Genomic DNA, 23,630 nt, shown 5'->3' with positions numbered 1-23,630 from the left:
TATTACGACTCAAATAGGACAATTTGCAACAGGGAGTGGATCTTTAGTTCAAAGACCAATTAATCCACATATCAGATTAAAACCAAATTCCCTCAAAATATCTTTACCTTCTATCTCTCCCTTCCTCCAGTCCCATTCCTATTACTTGTCTACTTCTGGGATAAACCAAATATAGTCCTTGGCAGAAGTAAATCAACACAGTGTCTCACTTAGGTTCAAAAAGGATGACATGCCAAAGAATATGGCTACAGAAAGAACAGATTGCAGAGATTGGAATATTTGGACAACTGTTTTCTATTAAAAGACTGTTTTAAAACACCTCGAACACATGCAGTTGTCATTGTCTAATCAGTATGTGATAGCCTTTGCTGTAATTTTCTCCTTTATAGAAGAGTACTTTAATTTCACGAAGAGTTCAATTTCCAGTCCCCCAATTTTGGATACTGTGATCATGTACATAAATAGACGCCCTGTAAAAAAAAATCAGTTAAGCTATTGCTATTTTCGTGGCATTTACTTTTAATTTATATTCTTTGGGCACTTTAAATATTCAGGAAGATACACCCAAAGGATCCAAATATTCACAAACAAAAGCAAGAAACAGTACCAGGTCACTAGAAAAGTACAATAAATACAAGGTAAATCATCTGACTTACATCAAGGTTTTCATTTTCTGCAAGCTCTTTTGTCTTAGAAGTAAGAGGTGGAGAAGAAACAGGTGGAATAGGACTCATAATCTGGGAACTACACAAAGGAAAGCATGTAATTGGCATGATTCAAAGTTTCAAAGTTCTTGCTTGGGGGCCAGGGAGCATGCATGGAAATCGCAATGAATTTCACTTCCAGAGCATAATAAATTCAGAGAACTGGAAAAAAAGTATCTTTGAAGGTATCATCCCAACCCTGGTTCAGAACAAACTGTGTGAACAGCAACTTTGGCAGCTGCAGTTCTGCAGTTCCTGAAAACAGCAAAAATCTGTGCCTAGAAAGCTATACAGTTTATGCCTGTGAAGGACATTCACTTACAACAAACTTTGCATTTTATTTCATCTTCCATACAAAATAAGCAGACACAGATAGGAATTTAACAAATCTGCATTTTCAGGAGCTTTTTTCAAATGCTGTGAAATGAAACTGCTAATACACAACACCTGCAAGCACTAGTCTTTGTAATGCAACTATGCATAACGTAGTAGACAAATGCTTATTTGCAAGGCAAAGTTTTCAGATGGTGAATTTACCTGAAAGGAAGTAATTAAATAGCTCTCCTAACATCTAAGTATCATTGCAGCCTCAAAGCACACTTCCCACCACACTCACTTTTATAGCTTTGCAGCAAGATCAATGAAAAGCTGTAGAATTTTAACACAAAAAATACACTCTCATGTTACAAGTCATTAGAAGCTTAAGACCAAAAATCCTTAAAATCTGTAATAAATAGTCACAGAAGACTTTCATTACCAAGTTCGTTTGCACTTTGCTTAATACTTTATTCGGTATCTTTGGATTCCTGCAAGTATATAGGAAGTGTGCTTCCACAAGTCTCCCCCCACACCTTTTTTTGCAGGAGCAGGATGAAATTTCTTTCCACTTCAAACTGACTGGACTTTTAGAACCACATTCTCTGATGAAAGTGCTAAGTGGAACCTCATATAACTTCAGTGAAGACAACTTTTGCAAGTACAGAAGGATGCAACGACGGTGTTGCTCTACAGAAGCTTTCTTCCTTTTGTGCAGTAAGGTCAAAGGCCACTACTTCATCACTGCTCTGTGAACTATGTGTAATCAGGAAAAACTCAGTTCATGAATGCTCAGGATTTGTTGGGGTTTTCTTAGGTTTTTTTTTAACGTTTCAGATTATAAAATAACATGTTCAATATGCAATTCTCCCCTAAAAAGAAGAAAGAATTTGATGGCTTAGAATGTTACATGTTTCTGCCTTTCTGCTCAAAGTCTAAGCTTCTTACCTGTCTATTTCTGAAGGATTAGATCCAGATGTCGTCATCGCTTCTGACATGGAACCTTGACTGTCCCTCTTACTAGGCTCCAAGCCATTCTTTATGTCATCAAAGTTTTCGTATTTCAGTGCTTGGACTAACTGTAGCAGGTACATCAGCAAATCCTCATTTAGGAAAAAAAAAAACCAAGTGAAATAAGGGTATCAGTCAAAACAAACTAGAACTCCTTCTGTTCACAAAATTCTAATTTACAGATAAACTTAGTCAGGGTTTAGTGACCTCTAACAACACAGAAACTGATGTCTCTGTAACAAGCAATATACCATAGCAAAACTGGTGTTGGATGCAGTTTGGCTCCCAAAAAATACTGAATTATCATTCTACTATTCTCTGTTACTCAAAGACAGTAAGTGCTAATTTAGTGAATATTTAAGTGCAATTACTACGCTAAAATTCTCTTTAGATAAGCAGCACTAATTGCTTACAGCATCCACAGAATAAAGCTTCCAATTTGTGTCTCACAAGAAGAAATTTAAAATTCAAGCATAAAATCTAGGCTATGGTATCAAGAACAGAGATTCTCTGTTCTCCTATGGACTATTTGTTTTTTATCCTTTGTGTAGCTGGGGGATCTATGAGAAAAAATACATATCTAATCTATTTTAGATTGAAGAACAGAATTTTAACCACTTGCTGTTTAAAATCAACTTGTTGCTTTTACTCTTCAACTTGTTCTGTTTAGTTACCTTACCTTACACTTTGTAAAATGTACATTTTTAAAGCCAAAGCAGTATGACCTTGGCTGCTGAAGTAGGCTTGAAAAAATGTGATATATTTATGCTCCCTACTTTAAACTCTATTGATTGCCAAAGATTCAAGAGTTACGGTAAAACATTCAAATGTGGGTTTGCTTTTCTTTTTAACTGTCAAAATAAAATAAAATATATAAATCACTGAAATTTAACAGATGAGATTCTTTCAAGTGGGCTCTATTCATAATCACAGCTCATCACACTCTAATCAGTATACAATTAGAAAAACCTCATTTCCACAGATGCTCTTCTACTCATTTTCTTTAGCAAAAGAGCACGATGATATACCGTTTCAACTCACGACATGGATCTGCTGAAGATCTTTCAGTTGACTATTTAAGTTCAGAGCAGTCCCACAGGTTAACAGTCAAAATTGATCACTGTTTTTTGGTGAGAGCCTACTGTTGCTTTACCTTGTTGAACAAAACCAGCTACCACTGGCTGTTCACGTTAAGACAATTATCGATGTGTGACACTTAATAACGTGAAGACTGCTCCCCAAAAAGATTACAATTAATAGCAACGCAGTGAATTCTTTGTTTTCCTTCACTAATATTCACTTAAATGTCTTAAGAAGTAGCAAACATTTCAAGGATTCAATGACTCTAAAAATCTTGAGACAAGCTGATTTTTCCATGTACCCACCGACCAGTGAATACCTCATCATCAGCCTGCTGAAGCCTGGCAACAGCATAGCGCCGCACCGTTGGGTTGGTGAAGTGAGATGACAGAAGTTCTAGAGAGTCTTCAACATCCATAGGCTTCCATTTGCCCAGAAGCTCCAGTGCTTGCTTTGCCTCTTGTGGTAGATCCCAGTTGACACACTTCAGGAATTTTGTCAAGGCCTAAACAGGAGATTGGACAATTCATCAGTAAAAAGCCAGCCATAAGGAATTATGTCAAAAATTATTGTCTCACACGAAGGTAGAACTAGATTCAGATTATATTTACGTAAGCACAGACGTGGAAAAGCTTACTGATACAAGTGACAAGGTCCCTTCCAGCCCAAATCATCCTAGGACTCAACTTACCTTCTCCTGATGAGTAAGGTAATATCTGAATTTCCACACCAAATCCTGCTCCTCATACGTTAGTTGCTTTGTCGGTGGATAACTCACTATGATCTAATTGATACATAGTCAGAAAGTGAGTTTAAAAATGTGAACAGGCATAATCAACAAGTTAACAAAGTATACTGTGAGAAAGCACAACACTGACAACACACAAAAACAGCTGAGAAAAAAAACCAAAACTTTCCAACAACACAAAGTTATGGCATCATGGTGATGCTCCTCAGTTACATGGTTGATTGAATTGACAGTGCAGGCAAACAGAGTTGCTTTAAGTGTACCACTCACACCTACATGACATGAAAAAAATACACATTCTTAACCTCCCAAAATGGTTAAAAAAAGAAAATTAACAAGCACCTTGTGTTCCTGAGTTGGGCCCTTCTAACTAAGCACTCTTAAGAAGCACAGAAAACATTTCATTCATGATTTTCTATAAACTGAAATTAACTGCATTTTCCTTAAACTGTCTCCATATATTATTACCAACATACCTAATAAAATTGAACTTAGCCATCATATGACTGACTTACATTAAGCTGATCTCGTGTAGTTGCATTAGGCTTCAGGTCATGATCAGAAGGTCCACTTCTTAAACTTCGAGCAAGTTTGTGATGTTTACTTTCTACTAAGTTCTCCTAAACGCAGAGGGTAAGTCAGTATTTATAAATACTAAATTTCAGACAAAATTACTATTGAAATTAAACCATCCAGTGAAGACTCACAAGTCTCTTGAAAAATGCATGGCAATAAAAATTCGAATCTAAAAGTACAGCATCTTATGGCTTTCGTTTGTTTGTTTTACAAAAAAACTCCTTTAATAATACATGGAGGGTTGTTGGGAGTTTTGAGTGTCTGTTTCAGTTTATGACTTAACATTAACAAACTCCACCTCGCCTTTCAGTGAATTGCTGCAAAATGTAAGCGTTTCAGTCAACACATCCGTGATTGACAGCACTCAAACGTGCTAGGCACTTCATAAACATTTTCTTTAGGATGATGTTTGCAGCATAAAGCTTTGTATGCAAGAAAAACATCTCAAAAACTTGTCCCACTGTTAATACCATGTTAGCAACAGTAGGAGCCACAATAGGAGCCACAGTGCCATCAAGATTTCAGCAGCCAAGGCAGTTTCCAGCATTGTCAGACTTGCTCTTGCAGTGTTAGATTACACAGTGCTCAAACAGTGTTGCCAGTACAAGCCCACTTACATTAAGGTTCCCAAAGCTGCCAATACCAGTCCCACTGAATTGGCATCCACAATAATGGAAATCTTTTCTAGAACTGTACTTAGGCACTATCTACATGAAAGACAACATACAAGAGAGTGCAGGGAGAAAATACTTTAACAGAGGAAGTCACCAAGAGTTACCACACCAGTCTCTAAATTCTAAATTTTTCTTCTTCAGCTCCCTGTTACCTTCCCACCCTCTGATCTCTTTTGCCAACAATCCCCCTTGTCTGCTTTCTTACACCTCAGAAGCAAGCACACTAGGTATGGAAAGGAGGAGATGAACATAAGCACTAAATCAATTATTTTATTTTAATCTAGCAGCAGCAGAAAAAGAAAAAAAAAAAAAACAAAAAACCACCAATATTTTGCAGCTGGTCAAATATATCTTTCTACTGGAATTTTAAAATACTTAAGATGGCAAGCTTTCATCTACATCTATTACAAGTTCAATAGTAACTCTAATACAGATGGCATTACATGGAGCATGCTTACCATAGACATCTGAGGATCTGGAATCTTAACAATTTCAGGACTTGTTAAAATTGGAGATGACTCATCACCATCCTGAATGACAAAAAGTTGAAGGCATATTAAACACCTCCAGTTTTAGGGAAAAAACATATCATATTAATGCACTGTGAACTCTACTACAGTGAAAGAATGATGCAACAGCTGACAGTTTTAAGAGGAAAAAAGAAAATAATAAACAGATTATTTTCCTTGTTTGTCTTTTTCCCAGATGACAAACTATGTGGCAAGACAGATGGAAGTTCACCAGAAGAGATACGGCTTGACAACTCACTACTATGCTGGCACACAGGTGAGTGGAGAAATTTGCCACTATTGTCTCATGCGTCCTCTGGAAGTGTGAAGAGAAACAAAAGAAAGGTCTGCAGTTCCACCAAACCCCAACAATTTCCTAGGAAAAACCACCACCTTGCAGTGGTATCTCCTAAAAGTTCAACACAGACTAATATAGCAAGATATATGTGACCCTATCTATCAGAGGTTCTACATGCTTAGAGCCTAATTAGTGAGCTGCCTGAACAATGGAAGAGAGAAGCTAAAAGATTCCTGTTTGAACCAGACACAAGAAAAAAAAATTAAAAGCCTGCCACCACATGACAAAACTAGCAACTCTGTCTTCCAGACACACAGCAGCGTGGTTTTGTGCTTTTTAACCTTACGAGGGTAAGTAAGCATTAATAAAAGCTATGAAAGAAGATTTCATTTAAAATACAGAATAAAACAGTCAAACTCAAAACAAAACGAGATCAACATAGTATATGTGCTCTCCTATATTTACACTTAGTCTGTTTTCATTTCTTTTGTTGTAAATTTCAGATCAGAATATTTTTGACATACCAACACTTCCCTCAGTAACAGTTTGGAGGTAACTTGCTCAGGTTTCTTTCTACCTCCACCCTCTTTTTTTTTTCCTGCTTTTCCAATCACATATGCCTCTTGGGACAGCTTTACTTTTATACTTTTCAGAGACAGCTTTCAAAGGAGAGGTTGTTTCAAGAGGGAGAATCATTAGTCACTAACATGATACATGAGTTAAAATTGCCATTAACCTCCCAGGAGAAACATCTTTTTTTCCAACTACATAAATTTTGTGTTGCTGACTACAGTAAAATATTTCTTATTAATAAAATGCTTCTTCAGAAAGACACTTTTAATTGCATTTACTAGTGTCCTATCCCTTTCTGAAGTAACAATTTTGACAAAAGTCAAAGTAAAAGCAGTAAGAACACACCCATCCTTCCTAGTTAAGGGAAATAAACATACAGTCTTGCCTGTGGCTGGTGATGGTCACAGAACACAAGCAGGTTGCTTTTCTCATTAGTCTTTTTAAAAAAGCATGCATGCAAACATTGAAGAAGCAAAGATGACATTTTCTTACAGTATCTCTGCTCTAAATGCATACTGCCTAAATAATGAACTTAGCTCTGACCTCACTGCACAGAAATAACAGTATCAAAGTATTTCCATAATAACAAAATATGCTGCACCACTAACAGTAGACTGAACAGAGATGGAGTCACAATGCCAGATCAGCATTCACACTGCACTGTGCCTCTGCCATCTCACCGGGCAGAATGCTCAAATCATGTTACTGTAGTTTCATAAAGTCTAACTATATAAAAACCAATGAAATTGTTGCAGGTGGGGGGAACCCTTCTTTTCATAAACACATCTGATGACAGACCGATTTCTTTCTACCAATTCTTTATTTTTCAATTCAAAACTATAGTAAGGCTGCAATCTGACTTTGCCTTTATAAAAACAACAAAGGATTCCAATGTCCCAGCGACAATTCTCCACTCCATTTAGAACTTTCACATGAAAACCCTGTATGAAAAACTTGACACAGGAGGGGATTCAGTAGCAACAAGCTACTAAGTTGCTACTAACAAGCATTCAAACTCTGCTGAGTCATTTATAGCATCCATGCCCCATGAGGATTCTCTAGGGATAAGCAATAGTAACACCCATTGCTGTATCTTTCCCTCAGTGGGGAAAAAAAAAAAAATCAGATACATTCACTGTACAAGGAAAGGTTTCAGACTGGTAAAAGTGGAGCACGTACCCTACAGTTAGAACGCTGTGGTAGCCATTCAAAATTCAAAACACACTAGGATGAGAATGACAAAAGCACTATTGCCTAAAGTTTGCTTACTTACAAAACAAAACAAAAAAAAAAATGAGCATGACCTTCCAGTGTGTCATGTCCAAATGTTTATAAATGAACATTAAGGAGTTTTTTTCCAAGACTAATGCTAAAAGAATGATTTGTACATTCATTGCTGGCAACTCTTTTAGGAAGCTTTCAAAAGAATCATGACAATGACTGTTTATTTTAAACTCTTTCAATGCAGTCAGATCATGCTGAAGAGTGAAGCTGACAAGTTCTACCTGTTCAGTTCAAGCACCAGGAAAACCATTCCTAGTGTTTCATTGCATGACAGAACTAAGCCTTAAGCTCAACCAAAACTTGCTGTAAGACCAAGTTTTTCCAAGTATTCATGGGAAAAATTACTGTGTCAGGAGTGAACATTTTGAAACAGACTGTTTAATGAAATACTCAAGATGGCACAATGGCGTTAGTTCTCCTGTGAAGGATGTCAGCTGTTTAACTACCCTTCTGTAACTCTCTGTTATATCTTGAGAGCATCATGTGCAGCACCACAACCCTGACCATACAAACTTACTAAACCAGTGCCTAAATTAGCACGTGAATTTGGACAAGTGAAGCCTTTTGAAGTGTCTTTCCTGATTCATGCCCATGTAGCCTGCTTTAGTTCATGTCATGGAAATCTCAGAAATCCCTGACATCCTGCAACTGCCAACAACCACGTGGGATGTGATGAAAGCCAGCCCTGAGCACAAGAACAGTCCCTCAGTGAATCTGCTCCTCTTGGCTGCCACACTTGCCTAGCACAGGCAGAACCTGAGATGACCTGCTATTTTGCCACCACGAAACAAAAGCAACCTCAATACTAAACAGCACTAACTTGCTTTAAACTGCAGTGTTACAGAGCTCTAGAGGTATTTCACTACAATAAGGTCAGTGCGTGTGACTTTATATAAATATGAAGAGTCCATTTAAGACAGTCCACAAAATTTGCAGAATTTTTCAAACCAGCAACATTCTTGTGTACTTGCCTGAAAATCAGTTTAATAAGGAGGTTCTATTTATCTTATTCTTTAACCAAAACACCATTTGAAGTAACACTGATGTGAACCAACATCTCCCCCACAAGAAATAAATGGACAGACAACCAGTGGTGTAGACACTACTTTTTCTTCCTTTAAATCCATGAAAAGGTCTCTGATAATCAAATTTACTTATCTTTTTTAATAAACTGGATGTAGCAGTGCAATCATTTACCCAAAGACACGTTTCTCTTGAAACCTGCACAAAAATACATTACTGATAAATGCTGATGTTATTTGTGCTTGGTAAGTCACACTGAATTTCTGCCTAAATGGAGAATCAGAAGTGATGCTGTCATTACTAGCAGACCCTATCCTTCACATCTTGAACGCTGCATTAAAATGAAGTTAACACAGAACATGGGAAGAGACACTGCCACCTCACTTCATTGTAATTGAATGTCGAGTCAAAGAACCTCAAATTCTATCAGCCCCTGTTTAACAGGCTAGTTCTTCCTAAACACTCGAAAACAAATATATCAACAGAACTGTGACAAGTAATCTCCACTTGGACTATCAGTCACAGGCAGGTGACAACAGAACCTTCTTTCATTATGCTTGGTGCACTGGATTGGTGATGCCCAATACATAGACGGCAGACTGTAATTGGAAGCATGACAGAACTGAGAAAACAGGCACTAATTTATGTACCATTTCCTACTGCTGTCAGAAAGGGGTCAAGAACTTGTTGGAAAGCTACTTTGTATCAACAAATGCATCAAACTGCAGTTAGTTATAGCTCTAATATGTACTATTACACATTCAATTACTTTATTTCTTCAAGAGCAACCAGTACAAGAAATCTGTTCCACGCACTTTTAATATGCTTCAGAAACATCTATGAAAAGAAAGATGCATGCTTGGAGTCTGAATCTCCTTTCCTGTATCGTGCACATCTATAAAACCACAATGATGGAAAAAAAAAAGAAGTCATGTGTGTAAATCAGGAAGAATTCATCTATAATGGCAGGCTGCTGGAGGTAATGGAGAAAAATCATTTTTAGGAATGTCATGTTCATTTATAAAAAGAAAAGAGCCAAGAGGACACAAACACACATGCTCATATGTTTGCACCTGTGAAAGGTATAGCATATCCTCATGTAAAAAGACAGCTGTTAGTAAACAGTTCCAATATTTTGATCGTATTCTGCTAGGCTATCCAGACAAGTGTTTCCTTGATTTCCACAGAAGTAAATTACTTCATTTTGTTAATGGGGAAATCTGATACATTGTAGGTTTCATTGTGATTTGTACCATAGGAGAGTTTTGCAACAGCACAGTCCTCTACAATTGCTGGTTCTAGGATATGTGTACAGAAGCACTATGAAAAAAGCTATTCTAAAGGTAAAAAGATTTTGAAATGTGTAGAGAGGCCTCACTGTCAACTACAGTCCCCAAAAAGAAATACTAAACAGCTAACCTAGATAGCTGCCTAAGACACACTTTCACTAAAATTACCAAAATTCATCAAGAAACTAAACTATAACAAAATAACAAAAAGAAAATCAAATCAACAGTCCCACACGACAAAACCCAAAAAAAGCCTCAACCAACCAATGTCCTAAGAAAACACTCCTGAGAGTCAAAAAGCACCAAGTCTTAACTTGAAACATATCAAATAGTTGAAGCAGATTCTGATCTGTGTCTTCTCAGATTTGTTTTTTTTAATCCTGCCTTTTGCTATTTGTTACTGTATTTTTCACTGCCTTCTTCAAGAATTTTAAATTAGATCACAGCTCTTTCAGTCCAGGCCAACAGGTAATATCATTACATACACAGAAATACTTGTAATCCATTTTCCATTATATTAACATTTTGTGTACTGAATTAAGCTTTTTAAAATTCTTAGAATAAATGCTGCTAAAAGTTAGTGCCTCCGGTCTCAAGAGCACTCCAGTTTCTTTTTCCACCTTCTTTCTCTCTCCCATAAAGCTGTACTATTAAGTAATTTTCTGACTTTTTATGAATCTAAACACGCTGAAAAAATTAAGAAACTCTTTTCTTTGAAACCAGATTATAGATACACTGCTTTTTCCATCTCAGTGAGTCTTTCGTCATACACAGGTCCTTAAAGAGTACTGATAATGCCTTCCAGTATCACACTGATGTCTGCTAAACTCACTGTTAATCCTCCATCCCATTAAATTTTAACTTACGAAAAATAATGACGGCATTGCTTTTCAGATCTGTTTCATAAAGAGCAAGAAAAGATACAAGACATTCCAATCCAGAAGTGTTTTACTTAATTACTCCACCGCATTTTCAGTATGGAAGACTAAACTTCTGTATTTGTTCATTTTACAGAAAATGTTCACCAGCAGAGCTTCTGTGCAAAGTTTTAATAACTCATCTTTTACAAAGTTACCACTCAATACAGGTACATTTCTTCCTGATCTAAGTCATAATTTTACATACCGCTACCCTGAAAGTACTGCTGGATGACTGAAGGAGCTATAAATCAGAAAGTTTTTAATCATTCACACTTGTTAAATTCTGTAATCTTGACCTCTATTACATAAATGACTGACATCTGCAATCTTGTTGCATCTATACTGTTTGATTTGTATGTACATAAACAGTTGCCACGGACAGCTGTCTGCTGCTACACTGCAGCAGAATATTTCATCTCAGCAGAAAAACCCATTAATTTTAGGTGCATATGCTGCTTTTTAAAGACAACCATAAAGCCTGCAGAGCACATACCTTTTCATAGTAAACTATTCCATATTCTTTATCATCGCACTTGACGCAACGGAATTCAATCATCAGGTACATAAAATTGGAGCTTCGTTTTTCCCTCTGAGGAAAGAGCCACCACAGATGCGTATCATTTATTGCAGGGCATCAATCATAAGCATTCTCAATACAGCAATTACCCTACTTCCTCTGTGCTGTAACTGATTAATTAGGTTATCAGCTGTTGTAGCAATTATTTAGTTAATCATTTCATAGAACTACTTGAGACCATATCGCCTCCTTCCTGACATTCTTACTACCTCACATTCCCACTTCATAATACACATTCACATTTAACAGACGAAAACCTATTCTCATCAGCAGTTTCCAGCTGTGGGCTAAAGGTATTAAAAAATGCAATCCGGAATAATCAGATGACCACTGGGTAGTTGGTGTTTGCTTTTTTTTTTAAACTAAATCATTACCCATAATTATGCACATCAAAGAAAAAAACAGAAGACATGGAAAAAGCAATTTTTTTAAACCAACACCACAAAAGAGACAAAATCAAACTTGGACTACAAGATTATATTTCCAGCTTATTGACTTTCACAGGAAGATTTGCTCATGTATGCATTTTTAAAAGCTTTACCTAGAAAAATTTGAGCTTAGAATTTTAAAATCTAGATGGGAAACAAGAAAAAGTTTAACAATGAGTAATTTCAGTTCATTTAATGCATTCATAATGGCTTGACTTTCCACCATAGGCAAAGCGGTTCTCTATTTAAAGCACAAGTCTAGGAATTTTTGTTTTGCTGTACTTTTACTGTCAGTGAAGAGGAAAAAAAAAGAAAAAAGAGGAGAAGCTTATTTCTAAAAAACATCAAAGTATTTGTGACGTTTATAAAAACACAGATTTCAGTTAAAAAAAGAATCTGATTTCCAAAGCTTTAATTACAGATAAGACAACAAAAATCTCAGCAAAAACAAAAAAGAGTTCTTTGCTGCAAGATGAGTATAACAAATTAAACAGTTTGAGCTGATTGTGCCCAATGAGGGTTAAAATCTCATTCAGGCATTAAATTATCAGATTATTCTCTTTTTTTAAAATATCCATTCAAATCTTACAAATGTCTTTTCTCAGCACTCAAAGTTAAAAAAAATAAAGTTGAATAAGTCTGAAGCCAAGGAACAGGTCATATGTCTAAAAAGCTTCCCATCACAATCTAAATCCTAGAGCTAAGTTAGTCATGCCTAACAGTGTTTGTTCCAAGCTGTTCCAAATTATTAATAAAGTCTGTCTTCCATGATCAAGTTCACTTGAAGCTGAAAACAGGTAAGACAGCTATGTACTGTGGTGGATGAAACGCTGGACGTAAGCTGGCCACGTGCACAGGCTGCCCCAAAACCAACTCTGTGCTGTGCTGCTCTTCAGCAGGACGGGCAGCAGGTCATGAGAGGGGACTCTGCCCCTCTGTGCTGTGAGACCCCACATGCAGAGCTGCATCCACTTCTGGGACCTCAACACAAAAAAGACGTGGACCTGATGGAGGGAGTCCAGGAGGCTACTAAGATGCTCCACTGCCTGGAGTGCCCCTGCTGTGGAGACAGGCTGGGAGAACTGGGGTTGTTCAGCCTGGACAAGAGGAGGCTCCAGGGCCTTTAGAGACCCTTCCAGTTCCTAAGAGGGACCTGCAAGAGAGCTGGAGAGGCACTTCAGACAAGGGCATGGAGTGAGAGGACTTTACTGTGAGGGTGCTGAGGCACTGGCACAGATTGTCCAGAAAGATGGTAGAAACCTCATCTCCGGAAATATTCAATGTCAGCCTGGACGGGGCTCAGAGAATCCTGATCCAATTGAAGATGTCCCTGCTCACTGCAGAGGGGTTGGACTAGATGGCTTTTAAAGGTCCCTTCCAAACCAAACTATTCTGTGATTCTCATTGGTGCTAAAGTAAAATCAACTTCAGGCTTCCAAAGAATTACTTTTTCCTTTATCATATGCACTAGCGTTTGAAGAAAAGTAGGACAAGCAGTTAAGAGTTAGTCTCCTGAACAACTGAAGGTTCATATTAGCAAGATAAAACCCCCCAAAATTCCAAATCTGATGTACAATGACTTACCTCATTGATCATTTCTATTTCTCTAAAGGTGAGTCGGTCCAGCCAGTCCACCTTCACCATGTGACCTTGCCGATGAGACTTGGTGAGCTGCATGAAAAAAACATGATAACAGCTAAATTGCTCAGTGCAAGAAAAAGAACACAAAAATTGCAACAGAGACACTAATATGAAATCAGAGGAAAAAAATAAAGGAACTGAAAAAAACCTCACCTTGTACAGCATACACATAGTAACATAGTACACGCCTTGTAAACGGACAAACCACAACATAAAAATAAGTCTACTATCTAAAATACCAATCCCAGCAAAGACCATAATAATTATCCAAGCACATCACCTTTGCATTTTTAACATAGCAAAAACAGGAACATATTTTTAAACTAAAGTCATGTGAGAAAGACATTCCATTTTTTGTATTACTATATTTCATACAGTAAAACTCACCAAGCCAAACAAAACTAAAGTATTTCAAAAACTATCCATATTGAATAATTCTGCCCTTGTCAGCCTTACCTAAACAGGTTTCCAGACTGGGTCTGTAACTGCATCAAATGAAGATCTTAGAGCAAGTCACAGACAGTTTGCTCTCTCTTTCTTTCAGTCATCTGATAAGTAGCTCAAGTTTTATTGCTAAGTTTACAAATTGCTGTAGCAACAGCAAGGAAGTTGTTTAAAGGACTCATTAAGAATGGAAGATAAGATGAGAGCATACTACTTGTAGTTTCAGATACACTAACACAATTGTTTATGAAACATCCAGCAGCAGACCACACAAATGAGAAGATCATCCCTTCAACTCCTAAGAAATCACGTGTTCTTCAAAAGAAATCAGTAATTATTGCAGAATGCAAAAGATGCAGAGGGACTAGAAGACATGAAGTTCCTTCATCTCTCAGAGAAATCAGTATCTGCCTAGAAAATAGCTAGCAAAGAGACCCCTCAAAATTATTCCTCTTAGGGTAAAGTTTACAACCATTATTGCATTATAACTTTGTTCTGTGGCCAGCCTGCCCACCCGTGAGTATGTAAATGGGAACAGGCCATACAGTCACACCCACTGTCACTTCTTGCCCAGCTGTGGGACAGGCAATATACAGAGACCTCAGAGAGTAGGAATGGAAGGTATTGGACACAGGAGAACACAACAGCAGCCTGCTGCTTCCACACAGAACTGGAGATGGTATTAGTACAAAAAAACAACACAGAAGATTTAAGACTTGGCATACACTGGGAGATGTCCAGGTTGCAGTCTGTCAGATATGTGCACTAGACGTTTCACAGCTCAACACTAGAGGTACACCAAAAATAAAATTTACTATTTTAGTAAACATAAAGAAAATAGAGAAGTAAAGAGTTTGCACCAATTGTACTGCTTCATTATTCTCTCTCAAATACCCACTAAACTGATGTCTTAACAGTACAAGCACAACTATGTTGGGCTGAAGTCTATCTAACCAAAGTCTTGGGGAAAAAAATTTGGTCACAAATTCTTAGTTCATTTTCTTGTTCACTGCACTAGAGAACAAAGAAAATAGAAGTAATATTGTATGTTTCAGAAGAAATTGATTAATATTTTAAACCTCTAAACCTGCCTTATAGAGGAAAAAAGTCATAATACAACAATTTATTAGGTCTGCATACAAGACCTGGAAGATCTGTGGGCATAAAGATACACATGAAAAACTGTTGTCTTGGATTAATATTTAAAGCTTAAAATAAGAGAAAAGCTAGTGTATCCCCATGAGGGAAAGAAGCATTCATCATCTGCTACTAAGTAAGATGCATCCCCTTAGATAGTATCTCAACATCATTATTATCTAATTTCATTCAGCCAGCAGAAGGTGTGAGGGAAATGAATGGATCAGAAAGAACTTAAGAGTACTTTAAGCATAAGTAGAATAAATTAACGCACCACTCACAGGAGAAATATCTTAATGTCATTAATGTTGGAGCATGATAAAATATTCCACTCTCTTCCCATTAATATTCCTTACTATACAAAAAATCTGCATTCACAATGCCTCCAGAATGCAAAGCCATGGTTTTTTCATCAGTAGCAATTTTACTAGCAACGTTCATGTGTTCTGTGAGAGCACAACCATATAGCACCTCAACATGAAAGGAGAGACTTGCCACAATATCAATTATTTAAGGCAAAAGGATGCAACTCCTTGACCAGCCAGACACTGGTTTTATATAAATTCTGCGTAATTATAAAAAACACATACAGACATAAACTCAGAAGCATGTCAAGAGAAGAGTTATCTTTTAGATGGAGAAAAGATCTTTTACAAGCTCTTCTCAAAAGTTACCTGTTATCTGGAGGAGTCTAGTTTGGGCTCTGGTACCAGATATCAATCAATAGCACAACACTGGACGAGTCTGTTCAATAAACAGAAAAAAAACCAAACCAAGAACAACAAAGTCCACACAAACTCACCCTGTACGTACCTAGTCCTAGTTCTTTTACCTGTATTTAAATATACCTTCACAGAGAGTAGTATGAGGAGTCATTTAGCAACTGATGAGTAAGACACAGAAAAACTGAAGCTGATTGTGTTTGAACAATGCCTACTTAGGAATGACACATCACAAGAACCTCATCTGCTGTGTAAACAGCTGTGCAAATGAAAGCTCCCATAGACACACTACCCAGAAACCCTACTAATTTCCCTAGTGTCTGATGGTAAAATGTTTTTATAAAAAGGAGCACAACAAAATATCAGTGGAAACACTCATCCTTCAGAAATTAGCATCTCCCAAAACAGCTTTCAGAAGAATGGGGGCAGTGATGTTATTAGCTTTCTGTTAGCCATTAACTACAACTCTCAAATGGGATGTGAGAGAATTCCCTCCTATTCCTCAGAGGCCTTGAGCCATCATCTTCCAAATGCAAAAATAACAGGCTAAAACAGAATGACCTATTTTAAAACTGAAGTAGTCTACTTTATTTGTGCTTTTTGAGCTAGAGAGTGTGAGTGGTAATGTTTGCATAACAACTAACATGAAAGGGATGGCGTACACTGTCAAAGCCTTTCTCAGAAACCCACTGCATCCATCATATTACCATGTGATGAACTGTAAACAAGACTTGATCTTTAGTGTCTGTCTACAGAGATTCCTTAGGCCAGAGGACATTTCTTCTACTATGATCAAGAAATGGGGAACCACTGGCTTTAATAAGCTTCCCATTATAAATTCAATGAAAACTACACTAATAAAACAGGGACCCTAATGAAAGTTAGTTTACTGCTGTCATAAATCTCTAAATCAGAAAATGGTTCTATCTTTCACTGGGAGTTGCACAAAGGTCTGGATAAAACCTGGGAGACCAAAATTAAGAAGAAAGCTCACTGAGTAAGTGGACTGAATGGTTTGGAAAGCTTAGGGTAAGCTTACCTGAATAATCAGAGATCAGCTAGTAAAACCATCCAGTAACTAGCACACTCTGATCAATTCCAGTAGTTTTGATGGCAAGAATATACTCTGCCATCAAAAGCTTGGAGGCAAAAATACTAACATAAATATTCATGAGCTTAAATGAATGAAACTTGGGTTAATTTTTTCAGTTTTATTCAAGCTCTTTCTAATGTAGAGGTATGTCACACATTTCTGAACACTACACCAGACAGCCTCAAAGTTAATGGATGGCTTCTGAAAGAAACCAGACTGTCCTCACAAGTTACTGTTAGGAGATGTTCTTATTAAACCTGATGAATTTTAGCTTTAAGCATCCTCAAGGCATATTCATGTTTTAATTCTTTACAAAGAATTCAAATCTTAAGTTGTTCCAACAGAATGCTGTGTGTATTAGAAGGTACTTAAATGTCCCCTTTTAAAAAACACTTCAGAAGCAATTAAATATGACCTGCTTTACTCCTTTGTACAAATCCTTTGAAACACCTAAATAACCAAAGGAAGAGAGCTCTCATGTGAGAAAGCAGAAAGGAAGCTGTCTTCATTTCACTCCAGTGAAATGCACACTTGTCACGTACATTTTAAAGGTTACTTGCTATTCCATTACCTTTGCCAAGCGGCTCATTTGATCTTCAGAGACTGTACTGCTGGTTCTCCCAGGAGTTTTGGTGGGCTCTGAGCCATCAGCTTCTACGTTGGGCCAGACTTTCAAGTCATGCATTCCTTGTCGAAACATACTGCAGGGAAAAATGCAGAATCACTTCAGTAAATTCAAAATAATACAGCTGTCAGTAATCAAAGTTCAGCAGCAGCTGCAAGAAAATGAAGGGGCTTCTTTTGCCAAAACTACAAAATTGCATAATTGAACTCTACTGCAAAAGTGCCTTGCACCTTGTGCCCTCTACAGCCTTTATTTTACTGGAACATGGAGTTTAGAAGAAAGTTGTGAAGCCTGAGATAACTTACTTGGCAAGTGGAAGTAAAATAGGTCACTCCCAAAGTCAGTGGGGTGGTACAAACGCAAATTGAGGAGAAAACTCAACTTTCACAGTTTTATTATTTGTAATGAAGTGCTCCTCTTGTATTCTTGTATAACGAAAGTATTCCTCTTGACTTGCAAATTATAATAGTAACTCTATGTCAGCCAGTATGAAAATAATCAACTAAAAAACTACCTTAGTTGCATTTGAAGATCAATAAAAATAAAGCAGCCTTCTGAGCTGCCAAATAAAAAAATATATATATACCAAGCAAAAAAAGCCACAACCGTCCACACACCACTTTCTCCACCAATGCTTGAACTTGAATTGATAATTGAAAGCATGCAGTGAACAGAAATTTGCAGGGTAACTGACCACATCTTTTCTGTGCAAAACGCTGCTTCCCTTGCATATTTGAGCTGATCCACTCATAAAAGATGCCCCAAGAAATAAAGTGCATTACCTTTGCCAACAAGAGCTGATCACCTAACTCTAACAAGTTCAGGTAAATACAACTGATAGGAACATTTTAAAAAGTAAACCATTAAAAATGAGAAATAACAATTAGAAAGACTATCTGATCTTGAATTTACACTTTGTGGAATACTATTGCAAAGGTTTTCATTTACAAACTACAAAATTCAAAACAGTTTTGTTGGTTTTTCTCCATCTACTTCATCCAAGTCCCACATGATGGAAGTAAGACTTATAAATGAAACTTATTTTTATCTTTTTCCAGGTACTGCGCTCTAATGCTTTAAAAGCTCCCAGCAGTCTTTGGGGCACAGTCCAATTGATCCAGTTCAGTTTTTTGCCCTAAGGCAATGTCATTCTTTTTTGTCTAAGCAGCATTCTCAATGAGAGAGATACAACCTCTCTCTACAGTCACTTTCTGCATTCAAGCATCATTAGAGCAGCTTTCCTAATGATTATCTAAACTTTTCCTGCACTTCAGTATAACTTTATTACTTCTCATCCACCGGCAAGACAAAACAGGCTATTTCTCCCCATTTTCCAACACTAAGTACATATTAGAAAAATGTTCCTACGTTCTTTTTTTCAGCCTCACTAGGTTCAACACCTCCTCCATCACACCTGTTTGCTAGATATTCAATGATACAGACTCCCAGTAGTCAGAAACTTAAGCTTGAGTTGGTTGCAAAGAACAGAACATACCCCAGCTGAGTGGAAAAAGAAAGGATAAGAAAGGAAAAAGGATACAGCAGTGTCTCTGATGCACATACTTGTAAACTGTTCATGTAGTCAATGTTGTTTGCACATTTTACAAGAGCACGACGATGCTGAACCACACAAAGCTAAAGAATCACTCTAAACTACAAGTCTCTTCCTCTGTTTTCCTCAGCAGCTGCTCCCCACTCTGTATGTGACAACAATCAATTGCAAAAAAAAAGTACCTGTGCCGCATAATCTTCCTTAGACCACAACCTATTTTTCAGTCACCTTTGCACTTAGGCAAGATCCTTTCAAGGTACTGTTCACTTTCCAGCACACTTATAATCATTCCCACCTTAGTCTTACCATCCACAAATTTACTGAACACACCCTCTATTGGATCACAGCATATTAACTTTGAAAGGTGCTGATTTACTGAGTGACATTTTATTCCCTATAAATAACACTGCTTTCACAGACTAATTGCAAGCCAATTAAATAAACTGTTTTAAGTAATCAGTACTGGCATCCATGCATTACAAGGGTGTAGATGTGATTTCAGCACTTGCCATCTTAAAATCCAAGCTTGTAGATTGTAAAAAAAAAAAAAAAAAAAAAAAAAGCCTAAATTTGGTGTTTTACAAGAGAAGACTTATTTCATACAACACTGCAGCAAGTGTGAAATTACACTCAGGAATAAATGGAGCAAATCACCTACGTATCTTGATTTTTCAAACGTGGAATTGGTGGAATTGTTAACCTAGTTACCTAGTTTACAAAGGATTCAAAAACTTAATCCCTCATAACCCCTGCTACCTTACTATTCACAGGTGAGCTTCAGATGTGCACCAGAGAAGAAAAAGCAGTATACCCATATTTTCCGAAGAGCGAGACCGTTGTTCCTCCCACAGGAATGGCTTTACCAGGTCCATACACATCCCAGATGGTCAGAGCCACCTGAGCATTGCGAGGCAAGTCTGGATACTTCACAGGCAGTTTCAGCCACTCGTTCCAGCTGCAGAGAAACACTATTTATTAGTCACAAAGCTTTAGAATTCAACTTACTCTCTGTTAATTTACACAACCCAGATTCTCCTCAGAGTAAAAATTTCTTAAGGCAGATGGACTGTCTTCCTGTGGGCTTTAACCGTACAAACACCTGTCTGAAGCATGAGTAAAAGGCTACAGACCAAAAGAAACATACTCTGGCTTGATGACTGTGTAGCAAGGATCAGGCTGTCAGCAAACAGCATGAAAATGTGCCACTCCAGGCCCCAGAAGTTACTTAAGCAGCAAGACATGCCCAAGCACACAAGTAGCAATTTTATCGCTTACCCTTTACACAAAAAGGTTGGTTTTGTGCTGTCAGTATAACACTAACCATACAGACACTTGAAGAAACATAAGCCATTTTGTAGAACACAAGAGAAAACAAATCTTTTTGATAGAAACAAAAACTTGATGCCCCAGTAACTAGGAGGAATATGAAATAAAAGGCAAGTCACTTACTTCCATCTAGTGCTAAAAGCTTTGTAGGAAGTTCTAACTGGAAGAGCAAGAGGCTTCCCTTCTGCAAACACCTGGCAAGTTACATACAAGTCAGAACAGGTCTCCTGGTACAGTCCCGAGAACTTCAGCATTGGATCTTCTAAGAGAGCTTTGTAGCTTTTCTGTTCTCTTTTCCCTTCCAGACTTCCTCTATGGGGGAGAGGGCAAGGGAGGAAGAGGAAAAAGAGAAAACACAAATAAACCCAAATTTATTCTATCCATAGTGGAAATCCTATTGCATTTCCGTAGCTTATATTTAAATTACCCAGTTCTGAGGCTATTTTCACTTTGCATTACTTGCTGGTAGTGAAATCCAAACACCAGAGAGGAACTTGGGATGTAAAATGCTGAGCAAACACAAACTGTATTATTGCTGTACTGATTTAGGCAGGGGTGGGGAGAAGAGCAGGGAAGGCAAGAATTACTTGTTTGTCTTTTAAATGGAGGTAACTTCTAGTACAACCTGTGGATTTTCAGACAGCCCTTAAGTAGGGCAACAATAAATGAGATTACATATGCTGCTATTATTAAAAAAGACAAAATAAACATCAGATTACATGTGCTCTGAACACTATTCGGGAAAAATAAAACAAAACAGCTATGGTAAGTAAATCTTAATTTTTAATATCTATGAAATGTATGACTGAATTTGGGAGTCAATCATCTCTCCAACCTACAACAAAATAAAGTTCACTTAAGCAGATTGTTAAAATAAAATCTGGTTAATGCCTTGCAACACTTTGCTACTGTTAACAGGAACTGATGGAATTTCTCAGGCTTCAGCTATACCACAATGAAAACAATCATGCACATTAGATATCTGACTGTGGATGCACATCTTAAAACAAACAAAAAAACAAGGAACTGTAGTGGTGGTGATGGGAAAACATGTAAGATCAATCTTCCACCAAACAAAAATCTATTTGTTCCACAAAACTACTTCAGAGTAAACAAACAAGTTACTTGCAAGGAACTGGCACTGCACATTCTAAGGATGACATACACTTCTCTGTGCTAAAATAAAAAAACGTTAGTTATAATTTTGCTTGGTGGAACGAACTGTCAAAGAGGTCACATGAATCTGGCTCCTGATGGCACAGAACGGTCTGGGCTGGCAGGGAATCTAAAGACGATCCAGTCCCAACCCCTGTGATGAGCAGGGCCACTTTCCACTACCATCACCTGTTCAGAAGTCAAACAACCCTGAATAAGCTTCTCCAAGTTAGTTTGACAGAAAAGTGGAACATACTTTAACACAGCACCATTGGGTGCACTACATTTTAGAATCAGCATCCCTCCTACACAAAACTTCCCATTGCTGTAATGAACAAAAGTAGCTTAAAAAACAAACCAAAAATTACATCACTGTGTGGTAACTCCAGCTTCAACAAAAGTGCTTCCGCATGCCCAGATAGGAACATATTTATGTGCTGCACCACCTGGATCTTCCTACAATAAGGCACCCCACTAAGAGCACCGTGCTCTCACAGGAGCATGGAAGCAAGCAGCAAGAGTGTCACCAGTTTGTCTCCTTCCCTTAACACTGAGGAGCGAGCTCTGACGCCGTGCTGGCCTTTCACTTCCTGAAGGAAACTTATCGGAAAGAACGGGCGAGAATATTTACAACAGCATGTAGTGACAGGACAAGGGGGGATGGCTTCAGACGGAATAGCTCTAGATTAATTAGAAAAAAATTCTTTACTATGAGGGTGGTGATGCACTGGCACAGGTTGGCCGGAGAAGCTGTGGCTGCCCCATCTCTGGGAGCGTTCAAGGCCAGGTTGGACAGGGCTTGGAGCAACCTGGGATAGTGGAAGGTGTCCCTGCCCATGCAAAGGGGTGTAACAGGACAGACTTTAACGGTCCCTTGTAACGCAAACCAATCTGTGATTCTATGACAGGTGAGAAGCTATGGGAGCCTGCACTGACAATTGCTGTCTTACAGCACCTGAGGACACGGGACATCTGACACGCGCTCGCAGCACAGCCCCAGCCCGGTCCCTCGCCCGCCCCGTCCCGCCGTCTCCCCGCGGGCCGGGACGCTGGCAGGGACGCGGCACCCGGAGCTGAGCCAGCACCGCCTGTCCCCAGGCACCACCGGGCTGCGGCACCAGCGCACCCCGCCGAGGAGTTGGGCGGCCCGGTACCCCCCCTCTTCCCCCCCCAGCGGCAGCGACCGCTTCCCACTAAGCCCCGACGCAGCTCACTCACATCTTCAGCTGCACGTTGATGTCCAGGTCGCAGCTGTACACATAATAAAGCCTCTCAGTCTCGCCCATGGCTGCCGCCGCCGCTGCTCCCCGCCCGCCCCCTCAGCGCTCGCGGGCAGCACAGCCGGCCTCCCCGGCCGCGCTCCGAGCATGCGCCGCTGACGCCATCTTGAGTAAGGGAGGAAGGAGCAGTGCCGGCCCTTGACCAAAATGGCCGCCGGCCCGCGGGGTCCCCCCACTGCCCCCACCACCGCGGGTGCGCGGAGCGTAACATGGCGGCGGCAGGCCTCAGTAGCGAGATGGCTGTGGCTCCGGCTGCGCGCGGGATGGCTCCTGTGCCGCCTGAGGGCGGAGAGGGATGGCGCCTGGCAACAGCCTCATAGAATCACAGAGTATGCTGAGTTTGAAGGGACCCACAAGGATCGAGTCCAGCTCCTGACCCTGAACAGGATACTTCAACTGTGTGGTAGGAACCGTGTGTTTGAGAGCATTGCCCCAGGGCTTCTTGAACTCAGACAGGCTTGGTGCTGTGACCACATCCCTGGGGAGCCTGTTCCAGTGCCCAACCACCCTCTGGCAGAAAAACTTTTTCCTGTAATCCAACCTAAACCTCCCCTGACTCAGCTTCATGCCATTCCTCCAGGTCCTATTGCTGGTCACAAGCGTGAGGAGATCGGTACCTGCCCATCCTCTTCCCCTCATGAGGATC

General features: G+C 38.9%; 1 protein-coding gene across 2 annotated transcripts in view; it reads right to left on the bottom strand.

Annotated features, from left to right (window-relative positions):
• Positions 1-23,064, bottom strand: part of PIK3C3 (phosphatidylinositol 3-kinase catalytic subunit type 3) — a 67,211-nt gene extending 44,147 nt beyond the window's left edge. Inside the window, exons 1-13 of one of the 2 annotated variants that reach the window (XM_048291407.1) lie at positions 22,923-23,064; positions 20,673-20,861; positions 20,035-20,178; positions 17,618-17,747; positions 13,594-13,680; positions 11,498-11,593; positions 5,567-5,638; positions 5,052-5,141; positions 4,374-4,478; positions 3,802-3,894; positions 3,430-3,615; positions 1,968-2,122; positions 657-744 (exon numbers count right to left, since the gene is read on the bottom strand). In XM_048291407.1, coding sequence (XP_048147364.1) covers positions 657-744; positions 1,968-2,122; positions 3,430-3,615; positions 3,802-3,894; positions 4,374-4,478; positions 5,052-5,141; positions 5,567-5,638; positions 11,498-11,593; positions 13,594-13,680; positions 17,618-17,747; positions 20,035-20,178; positions 20,673-20,861; positions 22,923-22,990 — 1,503 coding nt within the window. In that variant the 5' untranslated portion in view covers positions 22,991-23,064. The remainder of the gene's footprint in view (positions 1-656; positions 745-1,967; positions 2,123-3,429; positions 3,616-3,801; positions 3,895-4,373; positions 4,479-5,051; positions 5,142-5,566; positions 5,639-11,497; positions 11,594-13,593; positions 13,681-17,617; positions 17,748-20,034; positions 20,179-20,672; positions 20,862-22,922) is intronic. The other variant, XM_048291408.1, reaches the window with a different exon arrangement.
• Between the last annotated feature and the right edge of the window lie 566 nt (positions 23,065-23,630).

Source organism: Corvus hawaiiensis, chromosome Z (genome assembly GCF_020740725.1).
Source record: "Corvus hawaiiensis isolate bCorHaw1 chromosome Z, bCorHaw1.pri.cur, whole genome shotgun sequence".
Classification (NCBI taxonomy): domain Eukaryota; kingdom Metazoa; phylum Chordata; class Aves; order Passeriformes; family Corvidae; genus Corvus; species Corvus hawaiiensis.
This window is presented reverse-complemented; position numbering and strand designations above follow the sequence as displayed.